Here is a 17,213-nt window from a genome sequence, read left to right on the forward strand (position 1 = left end):
AAAGAACAATGAGGAGCTTCCGGAAAAAAACGGATCCGGAAATGGCAAACCGAAAATAAAATTCAAGACTAGAGTTGACAGTGAGTGTTGTGCCATAAAGCGGCGGGATGTGTTTTCAGATGATAGGGCATTAAAACGAGTGCTGGCGAAATGAAAAATCATTGCCCGGCGCTGAAGCCTCTCGGGAGCGATTGCCCAGTAGTCGCTGTAATTTAATCCTTTCATGGACTCGGCACTCTATGATCTATAAACCTACTAAAATTTATTGTTGTCATCAGCAAATTAGTTTAGGTCGTGAATTTTTTTCACCAAGTGGAGTACCACAGGGAGCCAATCCTAAGCCACTACTATTCATTATCTTCATCAATGATCTTGTAATTAAACCATAAAAGCAAATCTCTTAATTGTATTTAAGAATACCTATTATTATCAGTTCTAAATTCTGCAGATGGAGGTGTCACCCAGCTCCGACTCCTTAAGCTATAATGGCATGAAAAACAAAACGGGATGACTGCCAGAGCAGCCCCTATATTAAATTAAGCCGAGATATCAATCAGTACACACAGAATTCGAATCCAAGCACTTGGGATCTCATCATGACAAAGATAAAAAGCACGGAAAGATCGATTCCGTGCACTCGAAAGGAACGGCGTTTCCCTGAACAGTCCACCGGGATGTTGTGTCAGCTTTTTATGCTCCCAGACTCATGTTTCTTCCCGAGCTATCTCGTGAGAATTGTCATGCATGTATAGCATTTTCGGTGCAGAAATTCCCGTTTTAATTTGGAGATGTTCGAGACGACACGCCGAGATGCAAATAGGGGATGAAGCGAAAATTGTTGCAGCTGGCGCTTGCTTTTTGAATTGGAGTGGTGAGGGATTACACATTCCGTCACTAATTTGTGAGTGTGTCGGGTGAGATTTTGTCGTCTGGTGGATTATTTTCGTTATTATCCGGCAAATTTCAGCGCCCCGATCCATAAATCAGCCCTCGAAGCATCCTTATTCGCTCGGTATGAAATAAAAGCTCCTTTCCCGGTGTAAATCCGGTTTTGATGACGCCGTTGAAGGAACTCCGAACGTGCTTGGTGCGAAAGGAAATCTTGATATGTTTGTCAGGTTTTATCGGATCAAGTGGGTTGCTCGGGAAGCAGCAGGAAAGGGCGAAGGGCTTTGGAAGGGGGTCTGCCGGTGCGACCCTCCGTGTTGTCGTCGCCAGATAAGAACCCGTATATCGAACGTCAAAAGCTGGGTTCCACCCACTCGATCGACCATGATATCTTCATGTCCGGAATTAGCAGGAGGAGACGAACGTCTTCTCTTTAATCGTCTATTAAGGCGCATAATCCCGGATTCCCGCACGCCCACGGCGCATTCGTGTAATTAATTCTTTTTGGGAGACGGGATGACAGGTGAGAGAGACGGGGCGAAGCGTCGTAGTTCGGTTGTTTGTGGATAAACGAGCCACATTTTCATCACAGATAATACTGAGGGTAAACACGGGCCCGTTAGTTTTGTTAGTTCAGCAACTCAAATAATTTACCCAATAGAACTGCAGCCGGTAGTTTGTTCAGGGTTGCTAGCTGGAAAAGCGAGGAAGGGGACGGCAGAATGTGTACCGACCACGGAGTGTCAATATTTGGTCATATAGAATGACGGCTGTTATTAGGACGCGAGCGATGTGACTCGGACCCGACTTGATACGGCGTATATCATTTCCGTTCACGAAACCGCCGACTTGGCGTCCAAAAAACTCACGCAACCAACAATACACCCCAGCCAAACTTTCCCACCATTAGCAATCTCGCAGCATGACTTTTAATGCCAGTTCCAGCATAATCATCGCTCGAAGCTGTATAATTGGAACGGACTGTTGATTAATGGCTCCCTGAAAAATTAACGACGTCTATAAAAGTGACGTCTGCATCTGCAACGTCGGTCGAAACCAGTTTCGTAATTTATTTGCGGCTAATCAATTCAATTAATGTTGAAATAGCGCATTTCCGATACGCATCATGTATTCCGTAGTTGCAGCGGAGGCGGTTAAGGGGACCAGGATGGCATGTGGTTCTGATGGCCAACCGCGACAACAATGACGTCACAGTGTGGTTGGCCGCTCGATGCGGCTTGTGGTCATATTAACATTAACATATGTACTTCCCCCAAACAGTTTGACATAATCTAGCCGGAGCGGATCGAGGTGATGGATAATGGCGGATTCCGCGGTTTTTGAACCGGCGGAGTGGGGTCACCTCGACGCCTTTTTTAATTAGAGTACTAGAATTTTTAATTTTAGAAACGAAATGATACTGATTTTTTTACCGATATTTTCGCTAAAACTGTCGCAGACACCCCCTTGACTGGGATTATAAAACGTGATGGTCTGCTGCGGCTTAAAAATGGAAGTTCGTTTTGACAATGGAAGTGAACATTTGTTGATCCGCGCAAAACATTTGCATCGAAATAAATGTTTCATGGCATCACGAGGCTAATTGTCAATTATATCAGCACAGCAGCATATTGTAAACGCGGAATCAGACTTGCACTGGACTGGAAAAACAAACAGAGAACACAATGTTTGTACAAAGCTAAGTAAACACTCGTCAGCGAAAGCTCGGAGTCGGGGAAAAAGTATAAAAAGTTACAATAGCGGCTCGTATTTATTTTTCAAGGATCGAGGCTCAAAGTCCAGAGGCATCATCGACTTTGAATGATATAAATGTGTTGACATTCCCCGTATTAATCCTTTAATTCACCCTTTTTCCGGAGCGAATCCAATTTAGAGTGTTTTCTTTTTTCCAGACTGAAATCGCGAAGAGACTGAACGCCATCATTGCACAAATACTCCCTTTCTTGTCACAAGAGCATCAGCAGCAAGTCGCGACGGCTGTTGAAAGAGCTAAACAAGTTACCATGACAGAACTCAATGCCATAATCGGAGTAAGTATTTGTTGGATTGTGCGCTTTGTTCTTCTGAAAGCAGGCCAATAAGTTTTTCGGGTAAAAGGGACAGTATTTGTTCAACAAATTGCCAGTGTTTATAAGAAGAACAAACGTACAATAAAAAGGAATAGTAAATAGAAAATACATTTTAAGCAAAGCTGCTATGTTTGTTTGTACTTTAAGTTTACTGCTTGTGTGTTTACTTAAACATAAACCTAACCTATATTTCAAGGAACTGGTAAGCAAACACGAATTACCAAGTGTGGGTTTTTTCGAACTACTTGACTTCGTGGTGGATTAATACAACGGCAGCTAATTAACAGTTTTGGGCGATTTTCTGGTAGCGACGTTCTTGCTCACAACTTATATTTTAACACAGTTGTTCCTACTGGGGGTGAACATTTCAAAGCTAAACCGCTAATTGTCTTAATTCGTTATACTCATTGTGGGTTTCTCGACGGCGGAGGAGTCAGTAAACATTGTTTAGATTGCATGTAGGCGCTAAAATGGATGTTTAGCACATCGCTCATTATACGGGCGAATATTTGCCAAACAATCTATAGTTTTACAACTACTTTAATCTGGCTGAAATGCCAGCTCGACTCCTGAAAAACGGCCCAATGTCAATATTTGCTTGACACTGGGACCTCACATCATCGCTAAGGTATTCCCAAGGAAAACCCACGTCAGAATCTTAATTATTGAAACTTCTACAGAACAATTTTTAAACAATTTGGTACATCTGGAAGCATAGAAGAAATATAAATTTGTATCAAGGAAAACTAAATTATTTTGGAATATATTTATTTATTTCTATCTATCTTAAAGGAGGGGTTGATGTCTGATAATCGGCGTGGTGTCAATATTTGTTTGACAGTGGGATTTTTCAATATCGCTAATGTTTGTAGAGGCAAACAATCAATGTGAAGGTCGAAATATTCACAGATTTTCGGTTAAAATTTTTTAAGTGTAGCTCATAGTCTCAGGGAAAAATTACAACGGCCCCTTTAGATGTAATTATGGTATTGGCTTAGGGACAAGTTTAATAAATACAGCTCGCTCCGCTCGCCCAAACAATGTCAACGTTTTTACTTCTGATAGAAATAGAGCTTTGTTTTTTGCACAATTTCAGAGAAATATAGTTGAAAAATGACATTTTTCATAAAGGTTTTTGAACACAGACAAGATGAAGGCGCGCAAAAATTGGGGAGGATTTACAATTTTGAATACAACCAAAAAATGTTTAACTTTGATTTGTCAATGTTGTCTGTGATACATGAATCTTACTTTTTCTTTTTTTATTTTTATATATTAAAATTTCATAGTAAACCAAATTATTTCTTTGATATTGAATATTGATGATTTTAAAAATGCATTTTTTGGAACTTTATTACGTCATATTTCAAAAATTATTAAAAATTTTGTCTTACTCATGCATGACACGTTAAACACCAACTGTACGGTACATTATTAAGTTCACAAGTCCAAGTTCGAAAAAAAATTCTTACGTCAATTTGACGTGAATTTACAAATGAAAATATAATTTTAGATAGATAGATAAAAAACGTGAAAAATTAGTCACTGTTGTCACATTCATCCGAAACATTTTTTAAGTTTCTTGCTATACAATAAAGTGAACAAAAAATCAAAAAACACAAGATTACAATTGGGCGGGGCTTAAATTTTGCCTTTTTTCTGCATATACGTAATCTTCTATTTAAAACGTGTTTAAGATGGGAAATTTTTGTCGGGAAACATAAATTTTACAATTAAGCTCTGCCCCTCGGTCGGACGACAAATGAACAATTCATCACAATTGAGATTAGGGCGGGTGGGTGGGGCCTATTTTTAACTTTTTTTTCATGAGATAAGTACATAGTTTTCTTTCAACAACATAATTCTTAAAAACATGTTTCACATGGTAGTTTCTTACAGAGAAATAAGATTTTGCAATTAAGCCCCACCCCCCGATTCACGACGAATAAAAAAAGTCGTCACAATTGAGATGAGGGCGGGTGGGCGGGGTTTGTATTTCGCCTTTTTTTCTTAATATAAGTAGTTTTCTATTCACGACGAAAACCTGAAAACATGTTTAAAATGGTAAATTTGTAGAGTAGTATGGGGGATAAAATTTACCATGTTAAACATGTTTTCAGTCTCATGTTGTGAAGAGGATCTATATATTAAGAAAAAACAAAGGCAAATGATAAGCCCCATCCACCCACCAATTGAGATGGGGTGGGTGGGCGGGGGTTATTATTTTGCCCCGTTTTTCTTAACATATATAGTATTCTTTGGCCAACACGATACTCAAGATAACGTTTTTAATTTCTTGTAAAGAAATAAGTATTTTCCAGTTAAGCTCCGCCCCCTTAGTTTATGGTGAATATAAAAGATCATCACAAATGAGACAGGGCGGGTGGGCGGGCTGACGTTTTGTCTTAAAACATGTTTAAAATGGAAAATTTGCACAAGGAAATATCGATTTTGGCATTAGGCTTCGCCCCATAATTGCAAAATCCATATTTCCTTGCAAAAATGTATCATTTTAGCCATGTTTTAAGTTTCTTGTTACGAAAAAATGGCTTTATATATTTAAAAAAAAAAGGCAAAATATAAGCCCCGCCCACCCGCCCTATCTCAATTCGGATGATTTTTTTTATTCGTCGTAAGCCGAAGGGCGGAGCTTAATAGCAAAATCCTTATTTTTCTACGAGAAATTATCATGTGAAACATGTTCTTAAGTTATCGTGTTGTTTAAAGAAAACTAAAAAAAGCGCCAAAAGATAAGCCCCACCCACGTCCCGATCTCAGTCATGATGAATTTTTCATTCGTTGTCGGTCCGAAAGGCAAAATTCATATTTCCGTACAAAAATGTAATGTCATTTTAAACATGTTGTACGTTTCTCGTTTGACAAAAAGACTGCGCATATTAAGAAAAAAAAAGGCAAAATCTAAGCCCCGCCCACCCGCCCTATCGCAATTGTGACGATATTTTTTATTAGTCGTGAACCAAGGGGGCGGGGCTTAATTGCAAAATCCGTATTTCTTTACAAGAAATTACCACGTAAAACATGTTTTGTTCTTGTTGACATAATAGGGGAGGGGGGATTACACAGCCTCCTTTTTCTCAAAATGGTCTATTTTGAACAATATGGGCGGGATTTTTTTTTTCTTTTCTTAATATATATAAGTACTTTTCTATTCACGATAAGAAACCGAACTCATTTGTAAAGTAGTAAATTTGTAGAGATGTGTGGGGGATAAAATTTACCATTTTAAACATATTTTCAGTCCCTTGTTGTGAAGAATGTGCAACATTATGCATATTAAGAAAAAACAAAGGCAAATCATAAGCCCCACCCACCCACCCTGCTTCAGTTGTGACGATTTTTCTTTGCGCAAGGGGGGGGCGGAGCTTAACAGCAAAATCCTTATTTTTCTACGAGAAATTACCATGTGAAACATATTCTTCAGTAATCGTGTTGTTCAAAGAAAGCTAAATGTACTAAGTAAAAAAGAAAGCTCCACCCATGTTTCGTTCTCAATCATGATGAATTTTTTATTCGTTGTCTGTCCGAAAGGCGGAGCGTAACTTCAAACTTCATATTTCTCTACAAAAGTGTATCATTTTAAACATGTTTTAATCTTCTCGTTGTGACAAGAAGACTACGTATGGTTAGAAAAAAATGGAAAATGAAAGCCCCGGCCACCCGCCCTGTCTCAGTTGTGATGATTTTTTATTGGTCGTGAACCAAGGGGGCGGAGCTTAATTGCAAAAAACTTATTTCTCTACATTGAAACATGTTTTCTTGTTGTTGACATAATAGGTGAGGGAGAGATTACACAGTCTCGTTTTTCTCAAAATGGTTTGTTTTCAAAAATTTGATAATACTTAAAACATATTAATGGTATTTGTGACTTGTGTTAAACATGTTTTATGTCCTATACACCAATAAAGTTAATTCAATTCAATTCAATTCAATTCAATTCAAACATATTTTGGTAAAAAAATCATCACAATTGAAATCAGGGTGGGTGGGCGGGGTTTTCTTCTTTATTTTCTTTTCTTAGTATATAAGTGGTTTTCAATTCACGACAAAAAACTGAAAACATATTTAAAATGGTAAATTTGTAGAGAAGTATGGGGGATAGAATTTACCATTTTAATCATTTTTTAAGTTTTTCGTTGTAACAAGAAGACTACGTATATTAAGAAAAAAAGGCAAAATGTAAGCCCCGCCCACCCGCCCTATCTCAAATGTGATGATTTTTTTATTCGTCGTGAATCCAATGGTCTGTTTTCAAAAATGTGATAATACTTAAAACATATTTTGATGAAAAATTCATCACAATTGAGATCAGGGTGGGTGGGCGGGGTTTCATCTTTATTTTCTTTTTTTAATATATATATATATATATAAGTGGTTTTCAGTTCACGACAAGAAACTGAAAACATGTTTAAAATGGTAAATTTTTAGAGAAGTGTGGGGGATAAAATTTACCATTCTAAACATATTTTAAGTTTTTCGTTGTGACAAGAAGACTACGTATATTAAGAAAAAAGGACAAAATGTAAGCCCCGCCCGCCCGCCCTGTCTCAATTGTGATAATTTTTTTTATTCGTCGTGAATCAATGGGGCGGAGCTTAATTGAAAAATCCTTATTTTTCTACAAGAAATTACCATGTTGTTGTTGACATAGTAGGGGGAGGGGGGATGACAGAGTCTCCTTTTTCTCAAAATGGTCTATTTTCAACAGTATGATAATACTTAACATGTTTTGGTGAAAAATTCGTCACAACTGAAATCAGGGCGGGTGGGCGGGGTTTAATCTTTTTTTTTTCTTTCTATACTTAAAAACATGTTTCAGATGGTAATTTCTTGTAGATTTTTGATCACAACTCAAAGCGAAACGAACGGATGGTAAAACACTGACAAAAATTTGTCCTCATCCCCAGCATTCATGGGATGACATCATCTCCAGAATATAAAGTAGTAACTTTTAATGAAATTTTATAAAATGACATACTCAGGCACTTGTGGTTAAGAAAATCATGCTTACTATCGTAAGGGCCAGCACAAGAATGGTGAATGGGTGTATGAAGTCCGACCCTGTTCTTAGGAATTTCGTGACGATTATTTGGGCTTATTTTATTCGAAGAGGAAGTTACAACTACGAGATATCAGAACAATCTGCAGAATATTGACTAGCTTGATCCTGAACAACAGTTGTGGAATTAATATTTTCAGCATGACACCGCAACAGCTCATACAGCTCAAAAAAGTTTGAACTCGCTAGGGAAATTTTAGTCAACCGTTTACATTATTTTTTGCCTCCGACTTAGAAATGCACAATTTTTAAACAATCACTGGGTACAATTGAAGATCTAAAAGTGACAATCATGTACATAATCAAATGAATTGCGTGCTAAATTCGTTAAAATTTTATAAATAGTTGTGGTTTATGAATCCGCTTTGAGTTTTTGCCAAATTTTCGCAAAAAAATCAAAATCAAAATGTGAAGGAAGTTTTGTCTAAAACATGAAACCAATTTTTTCAAGGGTGCTTTTACTCTTGATGTATTGATGTTTAGGTTGTTAACAAATTTGCTAGATTTAACCCGTGTTTGTTCCATATTTTCACCGGTAAACAAGCATCGCTTGCTCTATAGTCTATAATAACGCGTGTTTGCTCTTCGATCATTTTCGTTCGACAAAAAGGCCATTCCGGCCCTCCTTACACAAACAACAATTACGGGTAGTTTCCTCCACAGAGCTCTTTATTGTTGAATACATTTTTCGGCGAACAACACCGGCACACATCGTCAAAAGCAGAACGAATCAGTTTCCATTCCGCAAACAATTTGCTCAAAACGCGGTTTTAACTCCCAATTCGTACTTGTAAAGATTCGCCACACACGCCCCCGCATTTTTCAATTCCGTCTGCTGCCATTGATCTACCCACCGACATGAACGTAACAAACCTCGTTTGGTATCCGATTTTACTTTATTCGAATTACTTACCGAATGCAGATGCCAATAAAGGTTATCGTGAATCAAATTGTATCAATTTATCCCCGATCCGTGACGTACGTCTCAAATACCGAAATAAATCCAAGACAAGTATCGACGTCGCGGTCTTTCTTCTAATAATAGATGCGTTCCGAAATCCGAGCGCGGCTCGCTGCGCTCGACTGGCCCCCTGATTAAATTACCCTAAACCGCCATAAACTCGCCGCCCGAAACTTACCACTCGAACACTATCAATCCTGGATGTAAAAACCGGAGCGAAGACATAAGAATTACGTTGAACGAGCGTCGTTCCTCACAGCTCGTAAAAGGAGATAGTTGCACACAAAAACATTCCGCTTTACGAGACGATGGTTTCAGAGGGTAAAACAATCAGTCTGTGTCCATTAAGGTGGCGGCACAGGAAACGGAAGCGGGAATTCTCCGTGAGGGGTTGAACACAGTCCTTTAAGCTCGTCCGCCCCAAGGGAGGCTTTGGGAAGCGTGGAGGAACTTGAGCGCACGTGGTCGAGCTTTGCGGACGTCTTATCCAGACCACGGGATTTTCTACACCAACTCTGGGGAATTTTAAAAATGGCTGCTCGGGTCTCGTCCTTATTGAGTTCGGCTTACAGGATAACACGCAAAAACATTAGCCGGAGGAAAGTCACGCACAGGGTCGGGGAGGGCGCAGAAGAGGCCGTGGGAGTAATTAATTACTTTTACGTGGTTGTTGATTATGGAGAATTGTCCAAAACGTCATTTAAAATTATACGAAGTGTAATTAAGGCGATTAGAAATTTCGGCGACGAAAGCTCGAATCGATTTTTTGTTGGAAAGTTTGCGAAGGTATTGAACTCTGTCGAATGTGGTGGCACGCGAAGGATTTATATCTTCTTGAGATTGGCAGGAAAATTTTTTACTCTTATTATCGTCGTGGTTAATATCGATTGACAATTTCTTCTATGGGAGACAATCGTGAAAAAGCAGGTGTTTCGGCTTCTTCATCAAGTTCTTCTTTTGTAGTGTTAATAGAAGGTTCTAAATTTTGTCGACAATCTTTCTCTGGCGTGGAACTGATCTTCAGAATTTTCGACAAAGGCAGAAGATATTATTTGACAATCAATTGTTTCCATATTCTAACGTTCCCGATTGTTCGTCATCTATCTATTAAAATTCCAGACTAAATCGAATAATTCCCTTGACATTGACAATTTAAAAAATGCGTTTTTTGGATCTTTATCACGTCATATTTCAAAAACTATTAAAAATTTTGCCTTACTCATGCATGGCACACCAACTTTGAAATTCGAAAAAAAAAGTTGCTTTTTTTCGCGACAAGATATTTAAAACATGCTTAAGATGGTAATTTTTTGTCGAGAAATATCGATTTTAGAATAATTAAGCTCTGCCCCTCGATCGGAAAACGAATGAACTGTTCATCACAATTGAGGTTGGGGTGGGTGGATGGGGCTAATTTTTTACTTTTATTTCTTAAGGTATACAATTTTCTTTCAACATGATTCTTAAAAACACGTTTCACATGGTAGTTTCTTGGAGAGATATAAGATTTTGCAATTAAGCTCCACCCCTCGGCTTACGACGAATAAAAAAATTCATTACAATTGGGATGTTTTTTTGTATTTTGGCTTTTTTTTATTATATATAAGAAGTTTTCTATTCACGACACAAACTGAAAACAAGTTTAAAGTGGTAAGTTCTAGACAAGTGTCTTTTCAGTCTCTTGTTATGAAGAGTATGCATATTAAGAAAAAACAAAGGCAAATTATAAGCCCCACCCACCCGCCCCGCCTCATTTGTGACAATTTTTCTTTGTTCGTCGTGAGCAAGGGAGGGCGGAGCTTAATAGCAAAATATTTATTTTTCTATGAGAAATTACCATGTGAAACGTATTCTTAAGTAATTGCGTTGTTGAAAGAAAGCTCCATATTCACTCCAAACAATCATATTATCGTCTTGGTTTCGGATCGGTTAATATTGATTGACGAGTTCTTCTATGGGATATAATCGTCAAAAAGCAGCTGCTGGGGCTTTTAAATTTTGTCGACAATATTTCTCTGGCAATGGAACTTATCTTCACTGTCAGAATGTTCGGAAAAGTCGTCAAAAAATCTTCGTGCAATCTACTTCTAACCACTGACTTGGTACTGGCAGACGATATTATTTGACAATGATTTATTTCCACATTCTAACGTTCCTGATTTTTCATCATCTAGCTTCTTTCGTCATCCCGTTACCTATTTTCTAGCTTCGATTAGAACATTGGGCCTTCAGCTAGTTGTTTTATGACCTCAGTCTTGCAGCAAATATTCTAGATTTTTTTCAATCGTCGATATTGTAGAACTTTTCGACTTGCCTTGGACCTCTTCTGCTTCTTCTTTTCTCTACCTTAAATCTTCTTCAAATTCTTCAGTTTTTCGAATCCACGGTCTTTCTGATCTATTTTTTCCAATCCCAGAAGGTTTTCAAATTCTACTCATGACACCATTGCATCTGTTGGCTGTTTTTGATGTAAGTTCTATTCTATGAAAACTTCGAAAATTTAAGTTTTTATTTTTATGCAACCCCCAATTAGAAATCTGATACTAATATTATTTCGTCTGACTAACTATCTTAACCTCAAAATTGATGTAAAGCTCTAGTTTTCTCTTTTCTGAAAAGCTTAGAATGCTTCCGTTTCTCAAACCGGTCATCACCAGAACTTTTTTGATTTTTTTTCCAGCGCACCAAACTCGATATCTCAGTAATTATTGCAAAATAAAAAAGTTAAGAGACTAAAGATAGGTGGTTCTGAGTAGCATATATTGAAATTATTTTCCACTATACCGAGTGTTTTGTTTTTACGGGGTAATATACAGCTAGTTTTTTTTCTAATGGAACAGCTTATATAATTTTACATATTCGCTTTGGCCTCTTTTTAGGCTTTAAAACTGTAGTCTAGTTTTGAAATTCCGATTTTCTTAGCAATGCAAAAAATCGCAATAAGCTTATTTTTTAAAACCTGTATTGTACAATACGTTGTGGACAGATATAGAAAGGTATGCACTTTGTTGTGGTCTAAATTAGCTTTAATATACAGAGCGTTTATAAAAAAACCTAATATTACAATTTCCAAATATTAAAATTTCATTTTTAAAATAGAACTTTTGTATTCTATTTCTTTTTTTTTTAATACAGGGTGTTCTGTTTGAGTTTGAAGAAAACTGAAATATCGATGCGCAAATGTTTTAGAATTTTTTATATACACTGTGTAAAATAAAAATAAGATCGAATCGCTTTTGTGATTTTCTTTGGCATTGCCTAACAAATTCAAGAAAATTGGAACAACGTGGCAACGTCGCATCGAAATTTCGAAATTAACCTGTGGTTGTAAAGTCTACAACGAAGCCAATCAGAGGATGTAAAAATATATAGGATGTTTCATTAAAAAAAAATATATATATACGTTACGCCTCAAACAGAACACTCTGTATAGTCCAAAATAATTTCAGTTGTGTTACTGCGCCCTTAATGACTCACCCTATATATTCGGGTGGGTGGGTGGGGATTCACATATCATGAAAGCGAAAAAATTAATAGAATTTTTGGTTCTAGGGAATTGTATCAAACTACGTAAAAGGTTGAAAATTGTATCGGATTGCAAAAACGTGCTTCAAGATGTGCAAATATTGGATGCGAAAGTGCTTGGTCTACGTCTAACAAAAAATAGACCAGAAATAATTTAAAATGTACTGTAATTATTTGTATGAATTTTTTGTTTAGTGTTATGTTATTGAATATTTTAGCTGACTGCGTATCTGACATGTATTCTTTTGAGCAGTGAATAAACATTATTATTATTACTATTATTATATTTTGTTGATTTATAACTTTAAATGAAAGTGATTCTAAAGTACGTGAGCATGGAATCTCATCATCAAAAGAGAAAAGAAAAAGAAAAATAAGTTGAATTGAAAAAAAAAGTTTCTAAGGTTATTTCCACTGAACTTCCCTCGCTTTTGAAGTGTGTTTTTACAAATCCCGCTTCCTTAAATGGTTACAAAATTTGTTTCTGCGATTTTCGTTTTGTGATTACTTCTATACAGTAAAAACCAGATTACCAGCAGGATAAAGTGGCCTCTCAGCACTAATTGCAAGCTTAAGTTCAAGTGTTTATGTTTATACATCGAAAGAATGTCACGTAGAAATTAGTTTGATTTGAATGAGTTTGTTTATCATTATTAAATGAAGACGTGCTCTTACAGAAAATGGGGTGACACGTCCTTAATTCGATTACTAAAAAAAACTTGATGAGGTCATCAACATAGATAATACTAGTCACAGCGCATAGTGCATTATTAATGCAAAAAAACAGCCAAGTTTGGCATCGAACATTCGACCTCTAGACGGTGTAAAACTGAAAGCGGATCAGTCTTTAACTAATGTCTTGATATTGGTTCAGACCTTTTTGTTTCTTCCGATACAATACTACAAGTAGTTGTCAAGATTCTTCTTATACATGATAGTAGAACTTTTAGAACTGTTCCATAGAGTTTAAGGTTTGGAAAAAAAATGGAAAGTTAAATCCGAGGTATTGTTGAATCTTGGAATTTTGAAAATAAGATCAAAATTTGTGATCACTGTTTTGTTAATTTATGGAACACCCTGTGAATAAGTGGAACCTCGTAAAGCGTCAGTTCCGCCCCAGCGCGACCCTTCCATTCCGCACGTGTCTTAATCAAGACCGATTTTCTCATTATAGAAAAAAGTTGAGTATTTCCGATGTCAAATAGTGTCTGAATTTGTGAGCACCCCGGGGCGGTAATCGAGCACACGGATTAGAGGAGAAGCAATTGCACAGAAGATGGAACAAAGAGTAGCGAACAGCATTTGAAATGGTAACTCGAAAGAACAAAAACTGCCACTCAATTTTTAATCCGTTCGAACCGTTGGACTGGTTTGTTTGGAGCACAAAGGGAGCTGCCAGATGATGCCGCTATAAAAAGCACCAACCAGCGGGACCATCATAATCCAATTAGCATTCAATGTGAGTGACGCGACTCGCTACCGACAAGAGTGAACTTTTTAAATTAAAAGTCCTCGGGCTGCATGGGGAGCCAACTCGGGGCTGACTGCATTAATGGGATTGTTGTTTCATGTTTGAGCTATTATTGATTAACGCTCCGCAATTTTTCCCCCGTCGTCGGGTCCAATTTGCTCGACGATGCAAATCACGCCGGCCCTAAGACATGATGCAATTATGGGAGCGTCTGGACGCGCGATCGCGGGCGCCGCCCCTCTGCAGAGGAGATAAAGATGCAAATATCTGCGGCGGTGAATCGCCAATGCATACCTTTATTTGCTACGCGAGCGCCATCACAACAAGTTTTCTTTACTTCTTTCCCGAGAGGTTCTCGCATTGATATTCCAAGGAGGGATTTCTATATCAGGTTTGGAGAATTTTTGTTTTGCTGCATTACGACGGCACTGGTTCTCTCGAAAAGATCGCTTTCCGAACAAAATAAGTCATGTATGAATGTGGGGGGCGTAAAATTTTAAAAGGGTAGATATCCGGAGCAAACATCCCTGAATGTCAATGTTTTATGTATCATTTATGGCGAGTTTGATGCACCGAGCTCACGTGAAAATTGCTACAAAGTACACGACACTTATGATAGGAAAACCCTCGCAACTAAATTCTGATAAAAAGTCAATAAAAAGGTTGTTGTAAAACAGCAATGTACCAACTTTATGATCTTTTGGAACGCTTCCACCGTACTTCAACTTTATAAGACTTTTACGATAAACTTATGAAAGCTATAAAATATTAATATACTTTTTCCACCCTCGAGAAGGGAGAATCCCCAAGACATTCTTCTCTCTTCTCCACCTAATCAACATTCCAATCACCTTTAGACTTTATCGGGCGGAGGCCTGGCAATTCCCGGCAGGAAAATTAAGTGGAGTCGAGAAATTTCATCCCCCAGACACATGAGGGTTGGGAAAATCTTATTTTACGCTGCAATCGATCGGAATATATTGCAGACATGTAAGCCAGATGCTTTCAGGAATTTGATGGAAAAACTCCAAAGTATACGATATGGCTGTAAACAACATTGACATACAACCCAACAATAAAATATTACTCCGATACTGTGCCAAAACACATTTTACGCCTCCGACCGGGGGATAAAGTGTCGCAATTAAAGCCGCTCCACTCGCCAAACAATCTTTTTATTGCCACAACCCGACTCGCTTCTCAATTTTACAATTCATCCTCATTAACTCCCAAACCCCATCTCATTAAACGCGCCGCGCTCTACCACTTAAGCCTCGACACGATCTCAACGCTGCTTACACTCCTCAACCGCACTACAAAAAATACTCCAAACTGAGCTCTTCGCACAACTTTCCTAATCGAAAGGGCCGTTCACAACACCTCAAACAACATCACACACAAAAAATATATCAAACTGGATTGCGTCCGTCGATCTGTCCGGCTGTGTGTCTGGTTGTCGTCTGTGCCGATTTTTATTAGACTGATAAATACTGGTCCGATTGTTGTCAAATTTTAAACGTATGTTACGAATGTCTTATAGATGGTAAAAATGCACTTATGTACTTGTGTATGAGCGGCTACAAAAGTTGTTAAGTTCGGCGCTCAAACCTCTCAGTTCAAAAATGAGGAATCGGGGCGATTTAACTCTTCCCCAAGTCGGGAATTCCTCGTTTCCAATTACTCCGGTCTTATCCCTTAATCCACGTATCGGCGTCGCCATTATCGTCCCCGAGCCGAAGGAATGCCCGAGGAAGCGGAACAAGTTATAAGATATGCGAAGTAAATAGAGCGGGTTAATCAAACCAAAGTTACTTCACAAATATTTTACAATGCCTGTCCAATTTTCTTGTCCAATCTCCGGAGTCGGAGGGGTAAAACAATTTGGAATGTGCGTCCTGAATACGGAATCAGAGCTTAGGGAGGATGAGTCGCATAGGAACAGTTGAGCTGAGGGAGATGCTCACATCCACTTACTTTACCACGGAGCGCTTGTGCCACTGGTCCGTGCTAGCATTTCACTCCCGACAATCCACTTCCTTTCTTCTTTTCCGTCTTATCATAAGGTTTGCACCGCAAACGTGCATGAAATATTTATATTTGCATTTCACAGGTCGCATTCGACGAGCAAATCCCGCCTATTTGCATTTCTAGAACGCGACGCTTGCGTGCTGACGACCTACGGCAAATATTTAATTTTCGGGGGAAATGGCGCCAATTGACCGATAGCCATTCTTAAAAACGATGCCGACAGAAGGGGATTTATTGAATAAGATGCTTCGCAGCCGCCGAGTGGGGCTTTCGCCTGAAGAGGGTCTAGAAGAATTATGAGCGACCCCAATACAGCTCCCTCAAATTTTGGAGCGTCTCCCCACGAGAAAACTGATAATCAATATCGACGCCCGAGACGATGATAATAATAATGTTTACAACATGTTCGGAGCTTTATTTCAGTTAGAGCGCGCGATTTGAATCCAGGAGTGGTGTCCCGTTTTAGTGAGCGATGGTCAGCTTTTGAGGGCTCCTCGTAAATCCCTGCGTGGGCGTTTTAGCCGGATTATTCCTGCCACTCTCGCCGCTCTAATCAGCGTGGGTTCGAGGGCGGCGGGTGCACTCTGCATAAAAATGCGAGTCGTCCGGTGGAATGGTAATGAGGCCGGAGATTAGTATTAGAAGTGCCCGCAAGCGAAATTTAGTTGGAGTGTTCTTACGTTTAAAATTTGCAGAAAACTCTGGAAGCGGATTGTCGGCTCCCCGAAGAGATCTTTTGTTATTCATGCAGCGCTGCGTGCTATGGGGTTTATAAAAAGGCGAAGGCCTCGCCCGCCCCCGCGCCACCCTCATCCCTCGCAATCCCGCTTCCCGAGCTACTTTACATCGGTACGTTTTGAAGATTCAAATCGGCGCTTTTGTTTTACGACGACTTCGTAACTACCGCTCCTTCCGTTTACGATCAATCAACCCTTAGTTTTTATAATTGGATCGGATATACTTCGCGCTCCTAATTGTTTTTTCTTGCGTCGGCGGCGTGATTAATTGGTCACCGCTCACGTGGAAATTTTCCAATGTGAGGAGAGTTTTTCGGCGGTCTTTCCTTACGTGACTCTAACCGCTTTATCCGCCAGATTTCAAGCGCAGTCACCCGCAAAGTCGAGTGAGCAGATAAGCCGATTTCTGATCCCCTCTGAATGTCACATCCGCGTG

General features: G+C 38.7%; 1 protein-coding gene across 2 annotated transcripts in view; it reads left to right on the forward strand.

Moving 5' to 3' along the window:
* Positions 1-17,213, forward strand: part of LOC135127245 (transducin-like enhancer protein 4) — a 243,895-nt gene that overhangs the window by 141,633 nt on the left and 85,049 nt on the right. For both annotated transcript variants that reach the window (XM_064053667.1, XM_064053668.1), the window contains exon 5: positions 2,802-2,939. In XM_064053667.1, coding sequence (XP_063909737.1) covers positions 2,802-2,939 — 138 coding nt within the window. The remainder of the gene's footprint in view (positions 1-2,801; positions 2,940-17,213) is intronic.

Source organism: Zophobas morio, unplaced genomic scaffold (genome assembly GCF_036711695.1).
Source record: "Zophobas morio isolate AGI-343-1 ecotype UQ-CSIRO unplaced genomic scaffold, CSIRO_AGI_Zmor_V1 ptg000011l, whole genome shotgun sequence".
NCBI lineage: Eukaryota > Metazoa > Arthropoda > Insecta > Coleoptera > Tenebrionidae > Zophobas > Zophobas morio.